Raw genomic sequence first — 21,160 nt, 5'->3', positions numbered from 1 at the left:
TATAAGTATTTCCTGTCATTCTATATTTTGTAATTACCTAAACACTGAATATTAAACCCTAAATAATGAATATTAAACCCTAACCCTTGAATGCTAAACCCTAACGGAAATATTTGCTTTTATTTAGCCTAGTATATACATTTCTTTGTACAAATGTATACTTATGTTTCTATAAGTATTTTCTATCATTCTACATTTTGTAATTACCTAAACACTGAATACTAAACCCTAAATAGTGAATACTAAACCCTAAATATTGAATACTAAACCCTAAATAATGAATACTAATACCCTGATTATTTTTTTTACAATAATATTATTTGATTAAATAACTAAAAGTATAAATTGGGTACCTTATTTTTATAAACATTATTGCGAATACATGTAATATTGTTAAAACATTACCTTTAATCATATTGATGTTTACTTTTATTTGGACGATTTTCACTTGACTAAATAACTAAAAATATAAGTTCTAATGAGTAAAAATAAGCACTACTTTTATTCATATCAATAATTGCTTTTTCTTACTATAATAATTACTTAACCAAATAATTAAAAGTACAAGTTCTAATAAATAAAAGTAATAATTATCATAAACAAATGTAATAATTTTGAAACATTTGTTCACGATAATTGTTATTTTTACTCACGAGATCTTATACTTTTAGTTATTTTCCTCAAGTAATTATTGTTGTCATAAAAAGTAATTATTGTTATAAAGGAATGTAATAGTTTAAAAATATTATATTTTTCATAAAAATGTATAAAAAAGTCAAAAGAAAAACAATAAATAAAAAACAAACGAAAAAAACCAAAATATATAAAATAATGCAAAAGAAAAACAGTAAAATAAAAAAAATGCAATAGAAAAGCAGTAAAAAAAAGAAAAAGAAAATACAAAAAACAAAATATAAAAAAAATGCAAAAAATTTAAAATAAAAATAAAAAAATAAAATAGGAAAAGGAAAAAAGCGTAAAAAAAACCAGAAAAACAAGACCCAAAAAGTGTAGAGAAAAAGAAAAAAAATAGGAAAAAAATTGCAAAAATGGAGACTGAAAAACAAAACCCAAAAAGTGTAAAAAAAAAACAAAGAAAGGAAAAATCGCAAAAAATGGAGATAGGAGAAGTCGAACTTGTGACCTTTAGAGCATCCACAATGCTTGTTGCTTAGAGGGGTGTCTTAGGAGTGGGCCCCACCTAAGACACACCCCTCTCCAATGCATTGTGTCTTAGGTGGGTGCTTAGATCCCCATTTCCACAAAATTCATATTTCTACACTTTTATTTTTAAAATTCAAATTTTATTAAACTTAAAATTCTACATTACAATAATTTAAAGACATAATTTTTGCAAGTGCATCCGTGCATACGAACAGTGACAGTGCATTTTTGCAATGGCGTGAAGCCGGGCCTCCCAAGTGCATCCGTGCGTTGTTGGAAGTATGGATCGGCTGCGATGGCATTAACGATGCGCAAAAACAACGCACGACACATTCGAAAACGGCGGCGGAAGATGTTGTCGGGGAAGACCGAATTTTCATCAAAGTAATTCGCGTGCAAACGTACAGCGCCGGCTTCACGGTCCCGACGAATGAAAGCCTTCTTCCGCTCGCTTCGTCGCCGACGACGAGGTTGCTCTTCTGGATCACCAATATCTTGAACAATTTGGTTAAATTGTTGTACAAGATTAGGAAAATTCTTCAGCACGTCGCTCGTCCTCGTGGCTTGATGAGGAGGAAGACATTTTTTTTAGAATTTTTTTTTATGTGGAGATGATTTTTAGATAATGAAATGAATGGAGAAGAGTTGTGATATATATAGATAAAAGGGGAATAAAAAAAAGAAAAAAGATTGAAATTCGGCCGTTGGCCTCCAACGGTCCATCTTTAAAAAAAAAAATTTAAACGGTCATATTTAAAAAAAAAGGAATTTAGAATTTAAAAAAAAAAAAAAAAATGGCGCGTCCACAGGACGCGCCACACACGCCTCCGCCTTCACCCGTGTCTAGGCTTCGCCTCGGCCTCGCACTTGGCCGGGTCTCCAGCGCGGCGGACGTTTCTTCACGCCGGATCGACGCTCCCTTCGCTCCATGCGATGCGGATGCTCTTAGGAAGTGAGCACTATTGGACTCTCACCACTACACCAAGCTTAAAATTATGATTATGATCCCTCATAATATGTATATACGCGTTTAATATGCGGGTGACCGCATGGTATGCAGCCACCCGCACACAAGTTTTTGCGATGAATTTAGTTTGGCAAACATATTTTCAAATTCAAATATATAACCAAAATTGCAATTATTGAAAATATTAAATTTCGAAGTATGTATATTATGTGAAATATTCTTGGCGGATATAATTTTTAAATTAAATATATATTAAACTTGGAATTCTGGAAAATATTAATTTTGGGAGTAAGTTTATCATGTGAAATAAATACATTCTATTTAAATTTCAATAAATTAACTTTTATTTTAAAATAATTTATATTTTTAATTTTGTTCCTCTGAAATACGTAATAATACATATATTGAATGTGAAATACGTAATAATACTTATATTGAATTTGTATGGTTTCGGCATATCATATTTGGTAACACAATTTTAATGCTTGGCAAACATTACTTTAGTTCGGCTATAAGATTTGGCAATCTATATTTTATTCCTGGCAATAGCTCTTTTGATTTAGCATCACAGTTGTAGTTAAATAATTTTAATCTATTTAAAAATTTTCATTTTATTTCGTATTTTAATATTTTTAAATACAAGCGGTTTTATTTTTTTAAAAAATAACTGCACTAGGACCGGTTTTTTTGTAAGAGGATCGGTTTTTTTAAGCAGTTCGGAATATGAACAGTTTTCTTCCTTAATTATCTTTTTTCTTGTTTTACTTTATCATTTTCCCGCTTGTTCTTTCTTGTCTTCTTCCTCATTTTCTCCCGTGTCCTTTCGATTTTCGGCTTCAATTCGGTGACTCTCGTCGTTAATTCCTTACTCTTTTCGATATCGCTCTTCATTTCGGTGAATCTTGTGGTGGAGCGCTGTTCTTTCGCATGGTACGAACATATTTTGTCCGTCAATTTGCTTTTTATGTTTTTACTTTCAAGTTTTTGTCTTTGTTTAATTCTATAGATTTTTTTTGAAAATATTTTGGCAGTGAAACAATGGGAAAGATTAAAACTCAGAGGAAGAAGAAGGTGGACAGTGCTTCAGGTTTTGTACAATGTAGTATTTTTGTTTGTCTATTTTTCACACATGCAATGGTTATTTTAGTTTTCTTATGTTTTGTTGTTTGCCGATTTGTTTTTGGATTCTTCATTTGCCGGTTCCAAACTTGCCGATTTTATTATATTATGTTATGTAGTATTTGTGTTTGCCAATTTTGTTTTGGATCACCGTAATCTATAGTGTCTGGATGATTTTCACGTGAACGTGAATCACTTGTTTTTCCGTAGGTGGAAGGAAGGCTGTTGTCTCCGGTCGTTGTCAATCTAATTATGTAAAATTAATTGAGGAACAATTAGATGGTTCGAATCAGGAATTGTTTCGTAACTCTTGCTTCGGTCATTTTTTGAGTTTGAAAAATATGCAATTTCAAGGACAACTGTTATATATTTTGTATAGTAATATTGACCCTGGTAGCTTAGAACATAGGAAGCTTGCATTTAACTTGAATAATACAATTGTGGAATGAGGGCCAATGGAATACTTTGCGATTACTGGTTTGATCTTTTTCGGTTGGTATAATCCCCTGCGAGAATCTGCATTTCATGAAGAGGCATTTAATGGTCGGCAAGTTCTTTATTTTGCCTATTAAGATTATAGACTTCTTGTAGGCTTTGTGGATCGTGAGGACTAAGACAGCTATTCCGGTTCAGAGATAAGATAAACGACAGGCTTTGCCTAATCAGGTGGGCTTATTTTTCAAATGTATGCTTGAGTTATTAAGCTCTAAATGTTTCATGAATTGAAAACTGTTTATCCAATAATATTTTTGTGTGCTCTGTTATGTTTAAGGGTCGCAATTCATGGATCGATCGAGGTTCTCTTATGACCGAACACGTTGTTTGAGAATTGTGTACACTTGTTAGTTGTTTCGGTGGGTTGATCTCCATCGGGCACTAATTCATGTAAGAGGCGTTATAAGGGTGCTTGGCTGGATGTGTTCCGGAGCATGTATCATGTAAGGCCTGCCTGGGTTTCGTCCCGAGGTCAATTCAACTTGTCTGAGTTACGTCCTCAGGGCAAGTGTCATGGGAGTAAGCGATACGTCGGTGGCTAAAAGGTCCGGTATCACAGTGAGTAACTAAACAGAGTTTGACAATGGCGTGCTAATAAAATGAAATGCTTTAACATGCTTCGAAGTTCTTTTTGTTTTAAAACCTTCTAAGTTATGTTATGAATTATTGGATAAACTGCTCTAATGAATTGTGAAATGTTTAAAAAGTTGTAGCCCACTAAGTACATTAGTACTTAGCCCCAAATATTTTTAAATATTTTTCAGGTTGATAGCTGGTGTTGACGTGGAGAGCTGAGGCTAGGGTTCAACTCCGTGTTTTGACTTTCGCTGTAGTATTAACCTTTATTTATCTTTCGTTTCCTTGACATAAGACCTTTATGTTATGACTCTAAACGATATCTTTTGTTGAGCCTAGACTTTTGACTCTCAAGTATTTTGATTAATGAATGTTGGTTATTTGAAGCATGAAACTAAACTTGTGATCCTGAAGTTTGTTGTGTTGTATCAATTGGATATCTGTCTTTTTTTTTTATCCAAATGGGCGATGCCCGATTGTTATCCCTGGTATTCGGATTTCATAAGGTTATTCCCTTGTTCATTTCAATGATTTAGTTGCACCTCAGTTATAGTTATTCCTTCAGAAATTGGGGTGTGACACAACCCTTATTATTGCGTATGAACTTAATCAACCAGCAGGGTTTAACGTAATAAACCTTTTGAGCTCCTTAAGGGGATGTCATTATCCTATACCGGATACGGGTAATAATACAGATAACCAAATATCATATATTAACCGCTATCACCCAAGAGATAGAGTACTCAAGTTAATATATAACTCTCACCCATAGTAAATCAAAGTGATACACGAATCAACATATATATTTGAAACCTTATTAGTATTAAGATCTTATTAAGTCACCAAGATCTTGATTCTTCACATATGTCAGATAGAAGAATACATCTCACTGTGATCCTATCAATACGTTACGACGTACCAGTATAGACAAGTAGTCAAGACAAACTCATTCCATCTATACTGCAGCCTAAACCAACGACTCGTCCTAGAGTCATCTCGGCTGTGATCAATTTATATCTCTTAAGGTTATTCCAATTATATGGTCTTCTGTGATATACAACACACCATATAATCAACTTATATAGAGACAAATGACATACATATGCAATCATGAACACAATCAGATAAGAGATTAAATAGTGAACTTAGGAAACATTGTATACAAGCATAAAACGTTCTTGCTTTCAGTATACAAATCCAACAATCTCCCACTTATACTAAAGCAAACTTTTAGTATACAATACGTCTATCTACCAATCACCTAACACTTCTCCCACTTATACTTAAAGTCTCCTAAGTGGGTGGCATCAATCGCATTCCCATCTTTCAATGACCATTTGCGATAAGCCTTTTGTGAAAAGATTAGTAGGTTTCTCCAATATGTGAGAATTTATTCTATGAGCACATAACCTCGATTTACGAATAATCACATAAATTGGTACTTACTCTCCATGTGTTTGACCCCTTGTGGTTCTTGGATTCCTTAAAGTTTGCAACTGCACTTGAGGTATTACGAAGGTGATGCTCTCACGCAAACTAGGAATCACCCTTAGATCCTGGAGGTAGTGGTCAAACCAAATGGTTTTTACCTCCCAAGGAAAACACATAGCTCGAGGTAATTATTCTTTGTTCTGGTCAGCTTGGAAATCCGAAACCGTATAATCCAAAAAAGAACTAAACTGTCTAACCTGGTAAACTATCCTTATTCTCTAGTCAGGGACTTGAGAATATAATTCACCACAGTTCAGTGTCCTTAACTAGGACTATACTGATATCTTACAATCACGCTAACTGCATAGCAAATATCAGATCTCGTACATAACAATCCATACATGAGGCTATCCACTACGGAAACGTAGAATACTGTCTTCATTTCCTCAACCTCAATAGGCATCTTAAGACATATGTCTTTAGATAAAGAAATGCCATAGCTCAAAGGTTGTAATATTTTCTTGGCAGTATGCATATTAAAACGAGTATTCTCAGTATCAATGTAAGACACTCGAGATAAGTCCAACATCTTTTTCTAATGATCCCTTATAACCTTGATCACAAAGATGTATACTATACCTCCTTAGTCTTTCATCTGAAACTATTCGGATAACCACTACTTTATGTCTGATAATAACTCCATATTGTCGCCAATTAGGATGGTACTATCTCATAAAATGCAAGGTAAACCACATCACCGATGGCACGAGATGCTTCTCTTCCTCCCCCATGTAACCTTAAGGCTGCTGCACATAGATGTCCCTACCTTCTCCAAGGTAACAGTTTTAGAAAAAAAAAATTGACATCCATTTGCCAGACCTTGATGGTTTAAGTGAGCTGTTATGGGTAAAATGATCCGAATTTCTGAGCATAGAAACTGGCGAAAGAACATCATCATAATCTATACCCTCATACTGGGTATAACCTTTTGCCACCAGTCTAGCCTTAAAAGCTACGGCCATGCTCATTCGGACTTTATCATTCTCTTGTATACTCACTTGCAACCTATGGCTTTACGACATTCTAGTAGCAAGATTTTTCTAGTATACAACCTATAATATTAATGGATTGCTACATTGAGGTATGCCAGGAATCTACATTCTCGTCTCCCATTAATTCCAAGTAGATATCTGGGTCGATTTTCTTATATTCACTATCAGGGACCGAATCTAAAGATTCTCCCAAGAACATAAATCGATCGGGTTATCCCACAACCCTCCCACTACAATGGAGTTGTGGTGGCACGTATATGTCAACAGTGTGTGCAGTGTCTTGTGGTACAAACTCTTACACACTTGGCTTGGGTTATGGAAACGTCTGTCTATTGCCTTCAATTTCTTGAAGCATAATATTTGACTTGGATGAATGATAATTCACATAGTGAATATTTGTCATTGCGGTTTGTGTTGCCCTCACTCTTTTTCGACCTATGTTTTTCTAATTCCGCTCTTCGCGTAACTTTCGCTTCCTCTAACTGTAAGTACCCAGGTAGTATTGCCATAATATCATCAAAATCCCTTTATCTGTAATGCTTCAAAAAGAGGCCCATGTTTTAACCCCCGAACAAATGCATACCATTTGATTTGCGACTCCGCCTCAGGTATGTCCAGTGCAACCATGTTAAACCTGGCGACATACTCTCTCAGTGTTTCTTGTGGTTCTTGCTTGATATCCATTAGGGAGATTGCTGCCTTTCCTACCTGCCTTGAACTGGCAAATTGTCTCATAAAAATGAGGTAGAGATCACCAAATGAATGGATAGAGTCACTTTTGAGGTTATGAAACCATCTCTGAGCCATTCCTGACAAAGTGGTTGTGAAGATTCTGCACTTAATCCCCTCTCCATATTGGTGTAGAGTGGCTAAGCCTTCAAAACGGGCTATGTGCACCTCAGGGTCTGTAGTTCCATCATAATCCAGTGTAATCGGCCTATAGTTGATCGACAAGGGTTCCAGCAAAATCTCATCAGAAAAAGAGCTGGCATTAAGCCGCAGTATCATGCGGTGGGTGTCCTTACGTCCTTCACTTCCCCTTATGGTGAAACCGTGAAGGTCTTTTCCGGTCTGCGCCAGATTTTCTTCCAAGGTTCCCTTCTTCGTTCCTCCAATGTCCCCTCCTCTTGGTCAGAATTTTTATTTAATTCGGTCTCTTGATCATGTCCCTTTAACTCAGTTTCCAGGGTTTTCAACTAGCTCTTCAAGAATGATACCTTCTCTTTCAACTTAGAGTTCTCCCTTTGAGCTCCCAAACCACGTTGTGGAGTGGTTCGGCTGGTAGAATCACCCACATCTTCTAGCTGAACACTATCGGCAATGAATTTCTGGCTAATTTTTTCCTTCTCTTTCTCGACATTTTCCGCCCCCTTCTGGGTGACTAGTTTTGAAATATTGGGATCTTCAACCCCTTTTCCCCGCGCAGGCGTGATGGTGGTTTTGTTGTGGGCGATCGGTCCCTCTTCCGGAGGAGTTATTGGTGTGATAGAAGCAGGTGGCATTCCCATGAATTGACGCAAAGCAGCATAGTTCAGCATTGCCATCACTTGCTCTGTCATAGTGACGTTGAGAAGTCCTGGTGTAGGCATAGTTGCCGTATTAGTCAGGGTTGTCGTTCCAATAAGAGACTGTGCTGTTCCTGGGATGAGGTTGTTGGTCGTAGCGAAATCTGGTGGTGTTAGTTCTGAAAAATCAAATCCTTTGGTTGAAGAAATCCCTGCCTTCTTACTGCCTGGATTATCCGCAACCGCCTCGAAATCTTTGACAAGATCTCGATGAGGATCATTAGTCCCCATGCTTAGTACTTGTGTGCAGAAATAATAAACAGAAAAAATAGAGTTAATTGTACGCAGAAAAGAGTTTGTGCAACATTCCCACGCCGAACTCCTTCGTTGTCTGCAATAATTATTCTCTGCGATCATGAAGCTCATAAAACCCACATAGAACCCTCTAGATAATAACAAACTTTCTTAGAAAACTCACGAACTCCGGCCCACAAGATGATTTCAAGATCAAAAGTACGGACTTGTCAAAGAAATAGATACACAAGAAAAACCATTCTGAAGAACAGTCATGAAGATCATCGAACTTTTCTGGAAAATAAACCCAGAAAAGCCATAATCGCCTCTTCTTTCCAAAGAGAACAGTATCAATCACCAAAATAACCATTATCATTAGCTCCAAAATAATAGCATCATTCATATAACCCACATAAAAAACGATCATTAGTTAAAACAAAACGACTTACAGAACAGAGCACAACACCAAAGATGATTCACAACCACATCGTAGTGCAAAAATCGAGAAAAAATTCCTCAAACACAAGAAAAACTCACCCACAACAGGAAAGCAAGGAAACGGTCAGCTAACTCATAAGAAACACGTCAGAAATCACATAGACCCAACGATGACCCAACGACTGATTTACAAGAGGCATAGCAGACATTCTGTGTACCCAACAGAGAGCAAAAAAATTTCATTCCTTTAAGGGTTTATCATGCAAAACATCGAAGAAATTCAGATTTGAACACCTATTTAGAGATTGATCCCAAAACTCACTTTTACACCACAGATCTACGTTGAGAACCTATAAAATTCAGGGAACAAGAATAACACAACCCAGAAACGCATAAAACTCACGCCTTAGCCCAAATTCCCATAGACGGTGCCAGTTGGTAAAACATGAAACCAACACCTAATTTAAACACGCAAAGATGGGGTAGAAAATCGACCTGTGAGCTCGAGAATTCTTAATATGAACTAGAACTTCTAAACACTTGGAGAATATCAGATATTTCTATTCAAATTGTCAGCCAGCCTCCAAAGAGGATTACATGGAGTATATATAAGAATTACAAGGGCAAATGGTACAATGGTTTTCTCACATTTCTCACGTATTCTGCACGTACTAACATTGGCGGCGGTCACTATCCAAAAAGTTACTCAATCCTAACTAACTTGCAGCTTTATGATTGAGGTGTTGCGGGTCGGCGCTGCGCTGGTCGGGCCATTAGATATCTGCGCTGGAGTTTCGTTCTCTCATTCTCTTTGTTCATGTGAGTGACTCTGGCTGCGCAGGCTTGCTCTCTTAGGTAATAATCTCAGAGTTCCACTTATGTGCCTTTTTAGCCGGTCTTCAATCAAGTCTACGCTATTAAGTTATACTTGTTCGTGTAGGGAGTCTCGCCAGCGCAGACTCTCTCTCTCAAAGACTGGTCTTCAAGTTCCACTATCATGCCTGCGCAGTTAGTACAACTCTGCAATTTATAGGCATATATATGTAAGTAAACGCTTGTCATATATCCTGTGCTGCTGATAGATTCTTACCTCTCATCACCCATTTTCCTTTTGGGGACGTCCCACTCCAATAGTCTCATTTCTATTTTTGGTAATGATTTTACACTATAAATAATGTGGTCCAACACACCTTTACTCACTTTTACACTCAAAAACCAAGTTTCTTAATCTCCGTGCCCAAATGAAATTGGACTAATGAACTGGGATGGAGGGAATACTAAAAATAAAAATAAGTTAATATTAATGGGATACTCCAAAAAGAAAAATAAGACAATAATAATAATGGAATAGAGAGCACCTAATAATAATAATAACGGTTAATTGTCCCTAAATACACCACCTTTCCTTGAATTCTACAATTGCACATCACCTTTAAAATCCGCCCCTAAATACACAACCTTTCCTTGAATTCTACAATTGCACATCACCTTTAAATCCGCCCTAAAATACATCACTTTTATATTTTTTCTATTTTTGCACATGACTAAAAAATCCTCAAGAAATAAATTAAAGTGTTAATTTATAAATTTAAATATCTTTATAGCAGTGGAAATATAATAAAATAAAATTCTTTATTTATTTTTATAAAGAATTTTATTTTATTATATTTCCGCTGCTAAAAAGATATTTAAATTTATATTTAACACTTTAATTAGATTAGGTGTTACCACTTTATATGACGTGGCTTCCAGATTTGCAAAACTGTGTCGTTTTGAATGTTATGATCGTATGTGTTACCATTTTATTAACGTGGACAATAATTGCATGTTCCACACTAAGTATACTATGTAAGCTCATCTCCAGATTTTGCCTTGAAATGCTTGGAAGCTCTTTGCCACGTGTAACCATCTTGATGCGCCAAATGTCATAAATGTGTGGTCTAGATTTGGACCTACAGATTTATTATAAGCTTGGATACTACAAGAATCCAACTATATATATATATATATATATATATATATATATACTCCCTCCGTCCCAATATTCAAGTCTCCTATTCCTTTTTGGGCCGTCCCAATATTCAAGTCTTCTTTCCTTTTTTGGCATAAATTACACTACAATTACTTCAATTAATTAGCTATTCTCTCTCTTTCTTAACTTTAATCTCTCTCTCTCTCTCTCTCACTCTCTTTCCCAAATCTGACACTCTCTCTCTCTCTTCGCCTCTTCTTTCTCTCGGACGCCTCACCAGTCACCACCACCGTTCCTCTTCTCTCCCGGTGACCGCAGCGACAAGGCGCGCCGCCTTCGCCTCTGATCTTCTCCGCCTCCACCGACTCCCTCTCCCAGACACATCCGCGCAGCCAGCCGCCGCCCGTTTTTCTAGCGGCGGCGCTGCCCTCTGCAAAAGGCGAAATGCACCGACTCCAACGCCAACGCCTCCGCCGCCTCCACCATGCTCCAGCACCGCCTTCTACCGCCTGCACCGCGGCAGATCTGCTCGAATAATATAGGGACGAAGGTGGAGGTCCTGCTGCCTCGCCGGAAATCGAGCGCAGAGGGCTTCACCGCCGCACCGTTCAAGCGTCCACTCCGCCGCGACTCATCCACTTCCAGTCGCCGGAGGGCTTCTGCGACCACAATTTCCTCTACCTTCTCCTCGTCTTGGTTGTCTTCTTTAAATTTCCTCTCAAGGCCAACAGCTAATTACAGAGAGAGAGAGAGAGAGAGAGAGGGCAGAAAAATTGGATCTTGGACAACTATATTTCGTTTTCCGCTCATAATTTTCGGCCACATTTTGATGGTAATGCTTCACTGGATCTGGGTTTTCTTGGTTTATGCTGCTTGATTTTGGGCTCGATTTTGAGAAATTGAGTGTGAGGAAGAGAAATGGAGAGAATGACAGTGAAGAGGAAGGGGGAATTGTGACGCCGACCGAAGAAAGAATAAGGGCGGCGACTCGCCGGCCCCTCAGTAGCGGCGGCGGCAGATTCCAGATGGAGGAGGAAGTTTTGGGGCTAAAGAGAGAGAGAGGCGCATAGCTCTAGACTTGATTAGTCAATTTAATTAAGAAATAAAATAACATTAATTAAAGCACTAATTATGTGGTCCCTACTAATTTAACATCAACTTTACCTCTCCTAAATACCCGTGCCCAAAACAAAGGAGACTTCATTATTGGGACGGAGGGAGTATAATTTTAAACTTTATAAAGAATTATATATAAAAAGATATTTAAATTTATAAATTAACACTTTAATTTATTTCTTGAGGAATTTTTAGTCATGTGTAAGAATAGAAAAAAATATAAAGGTGATGTATTTTGGGACGGATTTAAAAGTGATGTGCAATTGTAGAATTTAAAGGAAAGATGGTGTATTTAGGGACGAATTTTAAAGGTGATGTGGAATTGTAGAATTCAAGGGAAGGTTGATGCTAGTAGGGACGGAGTAGTTGCAAAAACAAATTTAAATCCACATTCTAGAAGAAGCGGGAAAAACCCCGCCCCCGACCGTCTCTCCCGGTGCACAACCACTAGATCTTCTGAATGCACTTCTGAATTTCAATTTGAACAGTTGAATTGTGCTACAGATTTCCAATCACATCACACCATAATCGCTGCCGCTCTAAACGCAAACAGTTGGTGTAACGAAGGAGAAATTCTGGTAAGTAATGTCGAAATTCGATTACCCCAGGCTTCCCCGCCACGACATCGTCGTGGTACTGGCGGAGTCCCAGATCGCCGCCGTGTCGGAGGCCGACCTCCACCGCCCCGACCCCGACTTCATCTGCAAACTCTATTCTCATATACTCATCTATATGGACATTCTCAAGTAAGCTGAACATCCTAACCCTAAATCTCCAATCAATTGTACATTTCTTGCTTTCAAGTTATTGTTTATGAATCTACAGGGACGATGAGGAGCAGATGGAATTCGAGGCGCTGGAGCATCTTGAAAACCCCGAACACCACATGCACTCGGTTCGGATCATGAATTTGTTCGTCAAACTTCGACAGCTTTTGGCGGCTATAAGATGTCCCAAATCCTTCACCCCGAAAGACTTGATAAAGCCGGATCCCGACCGCACCGAATGCTTCCTCGGCGCCCTCCTCAATTTTCACCTCCACAGGTGGAAATATTTTTTGTTGTTTTTTTTTAAGGGTAATTGCACCTAAATAAACAAACGCTTACCAAATTCTAGTTTTGTTCATGAACTAAAAATCGTACCTCTAAATACATGAACTGTCAATTGTTCTGGTTTTACACACGGCTGTCAATTGCCTCAAAAATAATACTGAGGTGGATGCTTGAAATGTTTACATGGCTTAAACAACCGACGTAGTTTTGGATGTCTATGCCACTTCACCTAGTCACGGAAGATTTCATTTGCGACTTTAGCTAGCCACGATCACATAATTCGCCAAAAATTAAAAACCTTGTGAAAAATCAGATAATTCAAAGTTTGTGTTTTTGGAGTCAAAAATTTTAGTTCATGTGTGAAATCAGAATTTTGGTGAAAGTTCGTGTATTTATGTGCAATTACCCCCATTTTTTTTAATCCCCGGTGATCACGAAACCAGTTTGTTATCATAATTCAGTACTGATATAACTGTTAGGAATTGGAGTGGTGCATAATTTGCACTAATTATCTGTTTAGGCACGCAAAAATGGAGCAATTGAAGCCTGTTTTCGATGATCTGGAGCATTTTGAGCAGCAGAAGCTAGCTGCTGAAGCTAGAATATTGCAGGTACTTTATGACGTTTATGCTGGTGTTTGAACAGGAATTTATTGGTACACTGGATTTATATGTTAATTATCTTAATATATCTCAGCTGAAAGCGGAGATAGCAGAGCTTGAGGAGTTGAGAGAGAAGGAGCTGCCGCTTGTACAAGAAGTGAGTTTCAAGATTAAGGAACTGCATCAGACTGTTGATGAACTCAACAAGCATCAAGCAACTTTGAGGACTACGATTAAACAATTGAAGGAGAAAGGCAAAGAAACTGATGAGAAGGTTTGGCATCTTGCTTGGTGTGTCTCTTTATTGTTAACTTGTTTTTTTTTTATGTGAAATACTCTGATCAGCGATACATTTTTTATAAGGTTTTGCTTTATCCATTTACAGTTTTACAGTTGCCTTTGTGATTTTCATATTTTGAGCAAAGTCCTATTAGCTTTTTCTTGGAATACATGCTTTAGTTTTCACCTTGTCCCCATCTTATTTAAAGGCTTGATGTGGACACAATAAACCAGGATCCTTCTGATTGGATGCTTTTCTTATCAGATCTCTAATGCAGAATTTGCTCTGGTTCAAAGTGTTCAAGAAAATGCTAGTTTACGTTCTAAAATCGTACAATCACCCGACAAGCTCCAGGTAATGTCTATATCATTTGTTGTCTAAATCTCTACTAAATTTGATGAAGTATAATTTATATCTGTAGATGTTCAAAATATTTTCAAACGAAAGTTAGCTAAGTTGCGTTTGATTATATGCTGCTTCCATTGGAAGCTGCCTGGCATCATATTACATGGCAACGCTGTACCTTTGAAAGCCAGATTTTTCAGCCAGACATAGTTTAGTTGTATGAACCACAAGTTGTAGTTCATGATAGAGCTATTTAAGCATAATAATAATGTCATTTTCCTCACATGAATCTTGATTGGGTTTTGCTTTTGTGGTCTACTTACTTAATAGGTCAGTAACATTATGAGGGACGAATCATCATTGGTTTTAGGTCACATAGGAATTTTGTGTGTTTTCTATTGTTTATTATTAGTCTTTGACTTTGATATGCACAAACAAGTCCTATTATGCTTGCTGTGTGATTTTATGAATTAGCTTACACCTTAAGAATTACACTTCTATTGTCTTGTTTTTTTTTCAGATTAGCAGATGTTAATTTGTGACCAAAGTAGGTGCACTTGTCAATTCTCCATTATGACTGAGCCTGATCTTTATGGTCTCCACCTTTTGTTGTTCTTTATTTTCTTCGCTGTTCATGTTCTTTCTGTTTGTGCATTGTCATCTGTTGAGTTTGAATGGGTTATCTTTACATACTCCAAAAGAGGAACAAGAAGTTCTAAATTTCCGTCTGGGAATTGTATTTACATATCGCATTTCATACCTGAATATGTTCATCCTTAGTAGGTGAACTGATGATAGTAAGGACTGCACTGAATCCTAGATTATCTTTTTTATTTCTTTTTAAAAATTTTCAGAGGGCTTTGGAGGAGAAAAAGTTGGCCCTAGCTGAGGCAAAAGATGCTGAAAGAGCTGCAACACAATCATTTCAGGATAAGACTGCCAAGCTTGAGGCCTATGCTAAGGTCTTCTGTGTTAAGAACTTCTATGTTACTCATTTATGGTTGGTTTGGTACGGATGATTAGGGTAATATACATATATATATATATATATATATATATATATATACATATATATAACACCCTAATATCTTGTTTGATACAAACCACACAGCCCTTTGTAAATCAAAAGTCCGAAAATATTATACAGATTTGGGTGATTCTATATACCATACAAATCATAATTATAACCATTATTAGCTTTATATAATCTTAACACATATCAACAACAATTATATTTTAATGCATTCTACCAAACATGATATTAATATAACATATTGTAAAAGACAATCAAATATATCACATCTTATCCCGTATCCCATACCATGTATCAAATGAGTTCTTAATGGTTGAAACTATAGAAAAAATGCTGACTGGACCATACTGTGAAGCATGTAGATGCATTACTACAGTTCTATTTATGATATTATTTGAAAAACAAATATATTTATTCATTGTATTTTCTTTATGAACTGCAGTGAGATTGATGAGATCTTTTTTTCTGATCCTCAGGCTTGTAAGAAAATCTCTAAGCACTTTAGTCAGATGCAGGCTGTACAAGAGCAGGTTTTAGCTTTTCTGTTTGTCCAATACCTACACTCCATATTTTTCTGAAATTATTATATCGTCCCAACTGGCATTTGGAACATGTTAAAACAATTATCCATGTAATCAAGTGGTCTATTTTAAGTTTGTTACGTGAATTGTTATGGCCGTCTTACCAACAGGTAAGTTCTGCAAAGTCAGTTGAGAAAGACGTGAAGGTCCTCAAAAGTAAGCTTAGTGATGAAGATGTTCTAGTTAAATCACTGGAAGCAAGACTTGTGGAATTGCAATCAAAAGGTGGGACATATTTTAAACTGTTTTCTGTTATCATCGTTTCTTCAATCTGATTCCTCAATTTGGACCGTTATTCAGCGGACCAGCTAAAAGATTTCAAGAGGCAACTGGAGAAAGAGAAAGCTGCACGCCAAGAAGAGGCAGATAAGGAGGTAAATAATGTTGAATCTGAAGTGGAATCAAAGAGGCGTGCATTAGAATTGAGGCAGAAACAGGTGGAATCTGTGGTTGCTGAGGTAGGTTTATATATGAATTGTTTTGGTGGCTCGTGTTGTGTTTTGGACTTGTGACCAGTTTTACATTTTACGTATGTCAACATTTTGCAGTCGGATACTATAAATTTGAAGAGAAAAAATACGAGGGAGGAAGCAGACACTAAAATTCGAGAATTAGGCCTTAAATCAGAAGAAATTTTGTCAGAGGTACTTATTTTCATAGATGCTCTTAACTGTGTGAGTTGCTATAACTATGTTCATATTCTGAATGCAACCAGTCTATATTTTATTATTTTAAACTATTTTCGTGAGAATAATATCAGTGTGAACTTTCTTTTGCTGATAATTTATGTTGCAAGTGAATCTTGAACTTAGAGTTTTGTAGTGAAGACATAGAAATCCTAGTGGAATAGGGCAACTCAACTAGCCACTGATTTGGAGTAGACTCTGCAATTTATGTTATGTTTTGTGGGTTATTCTTAACTTATAGCTCGGACTTTCACATATGGTGACTCTTTAGCCCGAATTTACAAATATGTGAGTATAATACTATATACTTATCTTCATTGTTCACTTAATAGTCCAAGTCAAAATTTCCGGCCAACTAAAGCTGATATGTAATTCTAGAAGCGGATTTGGCATATAATGGAATGGGAATGAAGCTGATGTATCCATTGAAAAAAATGACAATATTTCCTCTCCGAATGTAATGATCTGGAGAAATGACTTCCCGTCATGGCTCCTAGATATTGCTCATTCCGATATATAAAATTTGAGTTTTTCCTCTCAAAAAACAAAAAAAACTTTTAGTGATGCACTTCACCTTCAATTAACGAGAAATTTTGAGTCGAGCCATTAAGTAAATTTGAGCTAACAGGTGTCACCATGGAGTCAAAGTTCAAACTATAATATAAGAATTAACTTTATTCTTTTTGTTAATTTGTGTCTGCTCAATGTTGTCTTTTTCTTCCCCTTGAATTGTAATTGTTTATGCAGTTCGAGAAGTATTCAAAATCGATAAGCAACTTGCTAGCATCGAGTGGACAAGAGCACGAAGCTATTCGTGGAATGAGCTAAGAATTTTTACGCAACACAATCAAAAATGTTCCTGTAGTATCATGTATATTCGATCTACCCTTTGACTCTTTAAATTTTATCATGTATTACAGTGTTAGTATAGTTTTTTTTTTCTTCTTTTTTAAAAGAGGATTAACAATGCTTCCTCATTTCCCCTTTGATGATTCGAACCCCTTATCTATTGATTGGAGGGGAAACATTTTATCAATTGAGCTACGTTTTGTTATCTAGAATAGTTTATTTAGAGCATTTTATATTAGTATATTTTATTTAGGGGTTATTGCCGTAAAATAAATCAAGTTTGTCAATTTTCTGGTTTATATCATCAATTTTTTTTTTGGGGTAATTGCCCATAAATATATTACCTTTTCTCATTTTTTGGAATTGCACATCACCTTTAAAATCCGCCCCATAATACATAACCTTTCTTTTTCTTCTGGAATTGCACATGGTCAGCCAACCACCAACCGAAAAATGACATGAATGCCGAAAACGCCATATATACATGTCGGAAAAAAAAATAAAAAATTAATTGATGTGACATCCATATAGATTTTTTTTTGCTATTAAATTTGAATTTCCACAATACTCCCTTCGTCCCGCGAGTCTTGACACGTTTGGGTTCGGCACGGGAATTAAGGAGTTGTAGATTAGTATTTTAAGTGTGTAATTAATAAAGTATAAAATTGTAAAGTAGGAGAGAGAAGGTAATAAAAGTGATAAAGTATGAGAGAGAGAATATAATAAAGGTGATAAAGTAGGAGAGAGAATGTAATAATTATTACCAAAAAAGGAAACGTGTCAAGATTCGTGGGACGGCCCAAAAAGGAAAACGTGTCAAGATTCGTGGGACGGAAGGAGTATAAAATTAAGGCATTAATTTCCCAAATCTCCAATTTCCCCTAAATCCCCTAGTTTTACAATTTCCCCATTCGCAACAAATTGTCGAACGGATGGATCTTTATTGGCTTGCGCCGAACCCGATGGTTGGCCTCCTGACATCGCTAATCGCAACCTTCCCTCACTAGAACAGCAATTTCTCATCATCCCTGCAGTTCTACCATAATCAACAACACGATAACAATAAATGCATTTAAACCAGCCAAAAAAGGATTATATCAATTAAATTTTCAGCATAGTAGGCCCTGGATAAAGAAAGCAACCCACGCCAAATGCATAATGAATAATTCAAATTGTCAGCTTGTTCGCTTTAATTGAGTTTGTAGAATCTATGCAAATTAGCAGTTGATGTTAGGGAAAAGATCACAATCTAAGTTAAATCAACGGCGACACGTTCGTCTCCATGCCTGGTTCGTCCCGTGCGCCAGAGCCTTGGTCGTCGGTTCGTTGCGTGCGCCGGAGCCGTCGCCGCTGGTTCGTGTTGGTGTAATCGCTAGAGCAAGTGTAATCATCGGAGCTGTAGCCTTTCTTGGTGTTGGTGTAATCTGATGTGAACCTCGCCGGTAACCTCTTGAACTTCACCGGAATGAACAAATAAATACGCGCGGAAGACTTGAAACGAGAAATAAAGTAAAGATAAAGTGTGGAATTTTGTCCCAAAACCCCTGACCTAATCTACGAAGTTTCCTAGAGAACGTCTCTAAACCCCAACGATGTGATCGGTACAGCAACTCGAAGACGTTGAATGACACACGACGAGGGATGATGAACTCGCCGATACGCCGATAAATTGAATTTGCTTGGGCAAAATTCAGGAAGAACTCGTAGTTCTCAAGAGAGATTAACTCACAAATATCATATATCAAAATTAGTTAGGTTTTTCGTTCACATGTAGCCATATATATAGGCAAACTAAAACCCTAATCTAATGAAGGAAATAAACTACAAACAAGGAAACTTAAAAACAAGGAAACAAAGAAATTTGATCAGCAAGCTAAAATAACCCTAGCTAGAAATCCAGCTCTGTACGCTCTGCTATGCACGTCCGCTCTGCTCTAGTGCCGTCTGCTCTGTTCTGGAAGTTCGCTTTGTCGGGACGGTTCCTCTGCTCTGGCAAAGCCGAGGTTCCTCTGTCGGGATGATTCCTCTGCTCGGGACGATTCCTCTGTCGGGACGATTCCTCTGCTCGGAACGATTCCTCTGCTCTGGCAAAGCCGAGGTTCCTATGTCGGGATGATTCCTCTGCTCGGGACAATTTCTCTGTCGGGACGATTCCTCTGTCAGATCCGCTGCTCTGCTCGGTTCCGCTGCTCTGCGGACTCCTCTGCTCTGGCACTTTTAATTTCTCTGGCGAGTGCATGACTTCGCTGCTCTGGCCTTTTGATTTCTCTGCTCTGGCCTTTTGATTTCTCTGGCGAGTGCATGACTTCGCTGCTCTGGCCTTTTGATTTCTCTGCTCTGGCCTTTTGATTTCTCTGGCGAGTGCATGACTTCGCTGCTCTGAAAAGTCCGCTCTGGCGCGAACTTAGTTCTGCGCGGGCTGCATCATTCCCCTCTTCTTGAAGAGGATTTGTCCTCAAATCCAAGTCGTGAATGCCAATGCCGGGATCAAAAATCAGATCTTCGATTATTGCAAGAAACGATTGATGGACCCTAGCTGTTCTCTCTTGTCCATCATTCATCTTGCCGGGATCAAAAACCATATGCTTCGGCTCAAACGCTGAATTTTCTTGAACTTTGAACATGCCGAAAGTGTTGTTGAAAATACCTCCATGCCTCTTCTCTCTTCCGAACAGCCATGTAGTTAGCATCGGCGCTGCATCACCAAAGATTTCCCTTTCAGGACCCCTCACCAACTTCATCAGCATGGTGTCGCCAAAATTATTCTGCCATTGCAGCTGATGTAGCGTGAAAAAGGTCAGTTCGAACTTATTTGCACCATCACAGCGCTGCTCCTGTTCAATACCCATAGCTTGCAGGCAAAGCCTGTTGCGTCGAAAATAGATGAAGTAGACTTCTCAAGCACTTCCTCACGTGAATCCTCATCCTTGATATCCACCACAACTTCCACTGCAACCTTCGTCTCCGTTAGATTCATACATGCCTCATCTTTGATAGCAACAACCTCTCTATCGACTTGCACCACAACTGCCACTTCTTCGTCGGTCTCCTCCAATTTTGGCATATCAGGATCGGCCTCCTTACCCGCAGTCACCACCACCTCACGATCATCTCTCATGATCATAACTGGTGAGCCCGAACTCTCACTCATACGATGTCCGAATCCCTGATACATGAACCACGTTGTAACTCGATGGCAACCATCGGAAACTGTCGGAGTACCTTGATGTGCTGAATTCACACCCTCGGTCCGAGACCGAAAGAACTGCTTCTTGTCATCACGTGGCAGCGCCTCACTTGTCCATTGATTCCCTTTAAACGAGGAACCACTAGAAAATGGTTGACACTGCCTCCAAGTGCCCTGATTCTCATAGATCCAATCATCCCACTCCCTTCCACAAGAAACATTGTTCAACTTGATATCCTCATGATCCCTTGCGCCACTTCGACCACGGCCGCCTCGAGTCGAAGTGGAATGAGATTGCTCAAAAAACTGGTCCATCCTCTCATGGAGAGGCTTAAATGCATCCTTTACCATTCTCTGCATCTCGTCCTTCATATACATCAAATCAGCGTCGGTAATACTCCAGTCGGATGGAAATT

General features: G+C 37.8%; 1 protein-coding gene across 2 annotated transcripts; it reads left to right on the top strand.

The window, feature by feature from the left end:
• The first annotated feature begins 12,476 nt into the window (after positions 1-12,476).
• LOC131021078 (kinetochore protein NUF2 homolog) lies at positions 12,477-17,762 on the top strand. 2 transcript variants are annotated; one of them, XM_057950169.1, is made up of 11 exons: positions 12,477-12,875; positions 12,955-13,173; positions 13,702-13,792; positions 13,878-14,057; positions 14,328-14,417; positions 15,263-15,370; positions 15,918-15,971; positions 16,133-16,247; positions 16,323-16,480; positions 16,571-16,666; positions 17,456-17,762. In XM_057950169.1, the coding sequence occupies exons 1-11, from the start codon at positions 12,715-12,717 to the stop codon at positions 17,534-17,536; spliced, it is 1,353 nt and encodes a 450-aa protein (XP_057806152.1). In that variant the 5' UTR covers positions 12,477-12,714; the 3' UTR covers positions 17,537-17,762. The 2 variants fall into 2 exon arrangements, with proteins under 2 accessions (XP_057806152.1, XP_057806151.1); XM_057950168.1 differs by lacking the exon at positions 17,456-17,762 and having other exon boundaries at positions 12,506-12,875; positions 16,571-16,848.
• Positions 17,763-21,160: the final 3,398 nt, after the last annotated feature.

The sequence above is a fragment of the Salvia miltiorrhiza genome, chromosome 4, assembly GCF_028751815.1.
Source record: "Salvia miltiorrhiza cultivar Shanhuang (shh) chromosome 4, IMPLAD_Smil_shh, whole genome shotgun sequence".
Classification (NCBI taxonomy): domain Eukaryota; kingdom Viridiplantae; phylum Streptophyta; class Magnoliopsida; order Lamiales; family Lamiaceae; genus Salvia; species Salvia miltiorrhiza.
The sequence above is the reverse complement of the archived record's forward strand: the minus strand, read 5'-3'. Positions and strand labels throughout refer to the sequence as shown.

Excerpts from the sequence above, each read along its gene's own strand:
- LOC131021078 (XM_057950168.1), top strand. The coding sequence starts at position 12,715 with ATGTCGAAATTCGATTACCCCAGGCTTCCCCGCCACGACATCGTCGTG. Across the intron at positions 12,876-12,954 it reads ATCTATATGGACATTCTCAA|GGACGATGAGGAGCAGATGG; the intron begins GTAAGCTGAACA and ends ATGAATCTACAG. Across the intron at positions 15,972-16,132 it reads TGCAGGCTGTACAAGAGCAG|GTAAGTTCTGCAAAGTCAGT; the intron begins GTTTTAGCTTTT and ends TCTTACCAACAG.